The following is a 6,343-nucleotide window of genomic DNA, read 5'->3' as shown; positions in this document are numbered from 1 at the left end:
CCACAGGTGGTGAGCCCCATGGGTGCAGGCCCGGCCATCAGGCGCTCGCCTTCGAGCCCCACCTCCAGTCCCGGCTCCAGAGGGAGGCCCCGGTGACGTCTTCCTGAATTTTTGGAGCTGTGCTTTGTCTGGTCCCGCACCTAGGACGTGTTTGCCATGGGTGACCCTGCCAGGGGCATAAAGCCCCAGACAACTCAGCTCCTAGGATCATTGGGACACACAAACCCCTCCACCACGATAAGGTGACAGCTCAAGGAGGGGACTTATAACATCACGCAACAAAATTATGACTATGGATGCATGCCTATCTCCAAACAGATTTTGGAATAATGTATGTTGATAAAACTATAATGTTGATATGTTCTAATGGAAATGAGATTAGATTAATTAGATTAATATTGGGTTTTAAATGCATCTGAACAGAAATATAAATTGATAGACTATCTAAAGAACTTCCTCCCCCCCCCCAAAAAAAATCTGATAAAGTACTTTAATATACAATCAGGAGCCACAACAGCAGTGTACACCTGCATATTATAGTGGAATCCAATTAGAAGAGCTTCATTTTATTTTGATTAAATTATGGCTACGTTTGACATCCACGCGGTTTGTCGACTGAATCCAAAAGGCAATAAATGGCATAAGGCTTGCAAAATGACCAGATTAAGATTCCGTGTGATTGTCTGCGACATAACTAGTTACTAATAGTTCAAGTACCTGTGCACTTCATGGTTGCTACCCACCCACTTTAACTCAGTTGAATGGCAACATGGAATTCCCGGGTTTTAAGCGAACAAGTCTCCACAGCCAAATGAACATTATAACTCCTACTAGGACACACCGAGAGGGAGGAGCAAAGAAATATTTGCATAGCATTCAAAGTATTAGTACTGTATAAAGTATAAAGTACTGTTCATGTGTTTTACACGCTGTGCATTGTTTTTCATATATATAAAAGTCCCCAAAATAAGTCCAAGCTCCATTTTGTGTATTTTTAGTACTCACTATTGGGGACTTAGTCCTACTCCAGTAAAAGATGCATACTGTAAATGTGCATGTAGACGTGCTTGCTGCTATATCAAAATGAGTCGTCGTCTTCCTGCAGAAATTTGCATGTCACAAATATATTAGTTTTAGAAATTCAATCTCTTCCTCTTTTGCTGTGGCTTAATCAGGTTAACAAACAGTGGTGTGGTTCTGTTAACAAACAATTCTATGAGAAAATCATTCAAATGTTTATTTTTTTAGAGAAAAACTTTTTTGTTTTCTAAAAAAAACCCTGCATTTTCTTTTAAAGCTAGCTCGGTGGTTTCGCGCTTTGGCTGGCCACTGAGATTCCCGGATGTCATCAACTCCAGTGTAAAGTCGCAGCGCCACCTGTCGTCCAAACAATATGCTGACAGGGCTCTTTTCCTATTGGGCGACGTCGTGCACGTGATCAAAACACAATCATGGCTGCCTCCGCTGCAGTCCGCTCGAGCATGGGGCTGACTTTCAGACTTTCGCGAGTTCTACCGGACTGTAGCACCTGTCCACAGTTCACGTTAAAGACGTGTACGGCTCATTTACAAAGAAAAGACTCCATGGACAACTTGCGTACCGTTTTTCATCGCTACATGCAGACGAGTGTTGGTGAGTGCTTCGCGTTGCTAGTTCCTGCCCGTTTGTATTTGAACGTCTCTCGCTTTATGGCGATGAGTGGAAGATGATGATTTTTAACGTCTTTTTTGAAAGCAGATGCTCAAGAGTCTAATGATCAAATCATTTGAATGTGGCAGCACTTTATCCAGCATTTGCTGAGTCACACTTGTGTAACCTCACACGCACGACATTGTGAAAGCTTGTGCAACAAGTTAAACTATTCTCATGACGTAATTTGCTGTGTTCGCCTGAGAGCAGAATTACTTACTGGCCTTCTGTCCTCGCGTCAAGGTTCGTACCACAGTGAGGAAGGCAGCGCCGAAGAAGAGAACCAAGAGAATGTGTAAGTCTGCAAGAATTCTAATGGGAAAGGCGTTCATTGTACTTAGTGGAATTACAGCACAACTGTGGTCGCTGTTGGGAAAAGTATATATATATACACTCTTTCTTGGAGGACCCCTTTTGAATTCCATTATTTCCTTGAGCTGCGTTTGCTGCCTTTCAGGGTCAATGTGGTGTATGTGGACCGGTCGGGCCAGAGGATCCCAGTTCGAGCCAAAGTGGGAGACAATATTTTGTACTTGGCTCACAAGAATGGAATTGAACTCGAAGGTGGGTGTTTAGACCTTTCTATATGGGGGGTGTCCACACATTGGCTTCACAAATGACTCCCCGTACAAACAGTTTGGGAACTACCGCTAATGGTGCCCATATCGAAGTGTGTTAGATGAGGCGAAAATAAACATATTGTCAAATGAACACCTCCTAAAACAGCGTTCTTATTTTTGTAAAGGCTGAATTTTCCTTATAGCTCGTGGATTGGATCTCATTTGATTGTGCAATTGTACTTAAATCCTGCGGCCGGTGACCTCGCATTCAGGGTCACGACGGAATGATCGTTCGGTGTATTTTCCATTCAGGAGCGTGTGAGGCCTCATTGGCCTGCTCAACATGTCACGTGTACGTAAGCAGGGACCATTTAGGCAAACTGCCCGAACCACTTGAGAGGTAGGCGTAACTTGTAATTGTATTTTCATAACACTTCATTCAATGACGATGGAGGGATAAGTATATCCAGTAATCCGCTCGCTCACGTTTTAGGGAGGATGACATGCTGGACATGGCGCCCATGCTCCAGGAGAACTCCCGGCTCGGCTGCCAGATCATTCTCACCCCAGAGTTGGAGGGCATGGAGGTGACGCTACCCAAAGTCACGAGGAACTTCTACGTGGACGGACATGTTCCCAAACCTCATTGAGAAGAAAGCGCAGTTGATGAAGATGGCCGCCCCAGCGAACGAGAAGCCACGCGAAGGGAGAGAGCGGGCTACCTTTTGAAGAATGTACGACTTGGGAGGTCCGTAGCAACCGCTCTGAAGATCTCGCCTGACCGGTTAACGGGTTACTGGGGTGGGCCCGCAGACATCCCAAGAATGCAAACGAAATCAAAAGGTTACTTCCAAAAAGGGACATTTTGGAAGGATTTATTGATGTGGAATGTTCTACGTTCTCAGGCCAGCATTGAGACGGCGCGCAATCTCACAAAGTGTTCTTTGTTCAAAACAAAACAACCTAAACATTCAAGTTTTGAGTTCAAGTTCACTTTCGCGAAGGAGTCTTAGGGGCACACTGAGAAGAAAAAGAAGAGTAAAAATACAAGGTAAACTGCTATGACAAAGTAATAATGCAAATAACTCCGTCTTTTGTACGCCAATACAGCTGTGATAAAGGAATTCATTTGTAATCTTAACTAGTGAATGTCAAAATTCCCACACGAACCGAAATGCAACAATCCAAAACAACTTTAGAGATCTGCCATATATTAATCAGGTAATATCATTCAATATTTACTTCCGCGTAGATGATGGCGCAAACTCGAACAGGTTTACACAATCGCATTAAAGTGTTCATACTGGTGATGGTGTTCATCTACCAAAATATAGACTCTTACACTGCTTGTCAAACGTGGCGTGTCAACGCAGTATTGAAGACATTGTGACGTTCTTGTAAAATTGCAATTATGATGCTATTCTGTCTACAAATATCTTGTACGTCTTTATTCTCATAATACCGCCCCAATCCCCCCTCAGCGCGCCACTAATATTCCTTCGCACAACTGTACACTGTTGAATGGAACATTCCATGTTACAGCTCTTATACGCACAAACTGGTGTCGCCGCAAAATGCCCTTTGTCATTTCACTTAGACCGTCCTCATCACTCATACGCGATTATGCATTTCTTTTGTATTCGTGTGGAATATGTCTGCTCTCCGGTGGAAGTCCTCCTAGAAAAACAATCCAGATAAATATTCCAAATGACCTGTAAAAACGGGCTTCGCTTCAGCTCTGATCAGGCGACGCCGATGCGGTTCGGCTGTGTTCTCAGACTTGCAACGATGAGGACGTTTTGCCACGTTGAACTCTTGTTTATTTTGTCAAGTGTACTGTACTTGTCCAACTTACGCACACATTTAGGTCACTAAATTGTATGGCATATATCAAGTATTGTGCAATAAAGTACTATTTTAAAGTGCTATCGCATACACTTTTGTTTTTCGACCAGTTTAGGGTACAAGCGAAATTGCTGTCAATCTGCAACCAACATTAGCAGTAATATTGCCCATGGTTAAAGATAACATAACGTTACATTCATCCTGCATATTATATTGTATGTCCACTTATCCCTTTGCCTTCGCCACTGTTTGAAATGATTTTTGTTTTGTTTTTCTTTTTATTTCATCCATTTTCTAGAAAGATTATCATGATATTATATTGTATGTCCACTTATCCCTTTGCCTTAGCCACTGTTTGAAATGATTTCCCCCCCCCCATCCATTTTCTATAAAGATTACCACGATGAGGGTTGCGGTGGGCCTGAGCTGTAATGTAAAATGTAAAAAAAATTTAAAAAAATAAAAATAAAGGGAAATTGTTTCTAATCTTTCCACATACAAAGGTGGTTTTTTTTTTTTTTTTTTTCAAAATAACGGTATAAATTGTCGCTTTTGTTCAAGATCGGCGTTAATTAGCCAAGAGGCCGCCAGGTGCTACCAATCGGGCTAAGCAGCCTCACCTGTGTCGGATCCCTGCCCAAATTCACCAAAACTTGTTCCACAAGCCATCGGAATCATTATTGGAAGGTAAGCAACAACAATAACTTTATTTGCCCCACCACACACAAAAATCAAATCAAATAAGTTTTCGAACGTCTTGACAAAAAGTGTCGTGCAGTTCCAAAGATGGCGAAAACGTAACCGTACCGCACTGCTAATTGCTCAGCAGGTAAACGCTTCTATTTGTCGACAATCAGTGTGCGAGAAACACAATTGAGCCGAGTTCACAATCAACCTGACTGTGCGTGCATAGTTTGGGGCGCGTTCACTCGCCAAACGTTGGTCAGCATTTTGAAGGCGTCCGTGAAGATGGGCCGCCGGTATCGTGCCATTCATAACAAAAAATAATAATAATCTTTTAAAAAAAAAAAAAAAAAAAAAAAGACCGCCGTCGATTGTATTGGCGACATTGTTGGACAACGTTTAAGCCTTATAAGTCATCTGGCGCGACTACCGCGTTCGAACATGTTGAAAGATATAATTGCCATTTCGAATCGTGACACTCGGTTGGAACACATGAGTGACAGCCAATTTTTACGCTGCTTCAAAAAAGTCCCAATTCGACTATTCCAAGTCCAATTGGAAGGCCTTAACTAGAATTAGTCTTGGCTATTATGCATTGCATATATATCAGCATGTAGCATTATTTCCCCCCCCCTCCCCCAAGAGGAATGATTATACAACAGAACTTGAATGATGGGTTGCACAATTTAGGATTTTCAAGTAACACGTGGTCAAAATGATACATAGTGGCTCAAATATTGACCAGGCTAAGCTCCTTTAACATGTGATCTTGATGGACTGAAGTCCGCAGCTTCTCGTTTTTCTTTGCCAGCATCACCGAAAGGATTAGTTTGACCGCAATGGAGAAAGTTCAACGTCCGAGTGGTTGGGGAAATGTTTTGAAGGCGTTTCAAAATAACCGCCGGGTCCAACGTCGTCAGTAGGAACGACTGGGACGTAAGCGCAAGTTGTTTCGATGCTCACCGATTCGTCAATATGTGGAAGAAGTCCCAAAAGGAAATCCTTGCTCCAGTTCACAAAAGTAAATCGTTAAAAATGAATGACATCCATCCCTCCCTCATATTGCGGCCAATGATTAAATGAACTCAAATAGTTGCTTTGTTTTACGTGACTACATTTTATGAGTATGTTGTTTCTATTCGAGGTACAGTATTTATGGAAGTGGACGACTTCCGTGACAATTAATCGGGGCACAGCATCCATTTAAGTAGAGTACGCTCGTTGAGGCAATTGGATAGATTTCCATTTGGAGTCCAAGTATCTTTAAAAACTGTTTCCGTTCATTGATGCAGCGATGAGCACAGGTCAAAGGTCACAGGTGGCCCTCCTCCAGAGACGTCAGAGGGAGGCAGAAAAAGATGCCTCCGAATCTGCGCTGGTCTACCTTTTCCAGGAGGTTTCTAACCTTGAGGCGTCGTTGCAGAGCGGCGACGCGGACGCCAGATCGCTGTCCTACTCGCTTAAAGACGGTCAAGCCGAAAGTGTTGAAAGGGCTCAAACCTCCAGCACCCCGACCTTAAGATCACCATGCGAACGCGATGACCACGTGGTGAACGGGCAAGTGG

At 43.1% G+C, this 6,343-nt stretch overlaps 1 protein-coding gene across 1 annotated transcript; it reads left to right on the top strand.

Moving 5' to 3' along the window:
* Positions 1 to 1,443: 1,443 nt before the first annotated feature.
* On the top strand, positions 1,444 to 4,174 carry fdx2 (ferredoxin 2). The gene is made up of 5 exons (XM_061679736.1): positions 1,444 to 1,632; positions 1,933 to 1,984; positions 2,147 to 2,253; positions 2,562 to 2,649; positions 2,743 to 4,174. The coding sequence occupies exons 1-5, from the start codon at positions 1,452 to 1,454 to the stop codon at positions 2,897 to 2,899; spliced, it is 585 nt and encodes a 194-aa protein (XP_061535720.1). The 5' UTR covers positions 1,444 to 1,451; the 3' UTR covers positions 2,900 to 4,174.
* The last annotated feature ends 2,169 nt before the right edge of the window (positions 4,175 to 6,343 follow it).

The sequence above is a fragment of the Phycodurus eques genome, chromosome 6 (assembly GCF_024500275.1).
Source record: "Phycodurus eques isolate BA_2022a chromosome 6, UOR_Pequ_1.1, whole genome shotgun sequence".
Taxonomy (NCBI): Eukaryota; Metazoa; Chordata; class Actinopteri; order Syngnathiformes; family Syngnathidae; genus Phycodurus; species Phycodurus eques.
Note: the sequence above shows the minus strand (reverse complement) of the source record. Positions and strands in the feature narration are given on the sequence as shown.

What these genes read in the sequence shown, in the direction of transcription:
- fdx2 (XM_061679736.1), top strand. Translation starts at nt 1,452, where the DNA reads ATGGCTGCCTCCGCTGCAGTCCGCTCGAGCATGGGGCTGACTTTCAGA. An exon ending in GAAGAGAACCAAGAGAATGT is followed by an intron (nt 1,985 to 2,146) that starts GTAAGTCTGCAA and finishes GCTGCCTTTCAG; the next exon opens with GGTCAATGTGGTGTATGTGG. An exon ending in GAATGGAATTGAACTCGAAG is followed by an intron (nt 2,254 to 2,561) that starts GTGGGTGTTTAG and finishes TTTTCCATTCAG; the next exon opens with GAGCGTGTGAGGCCTCATTG.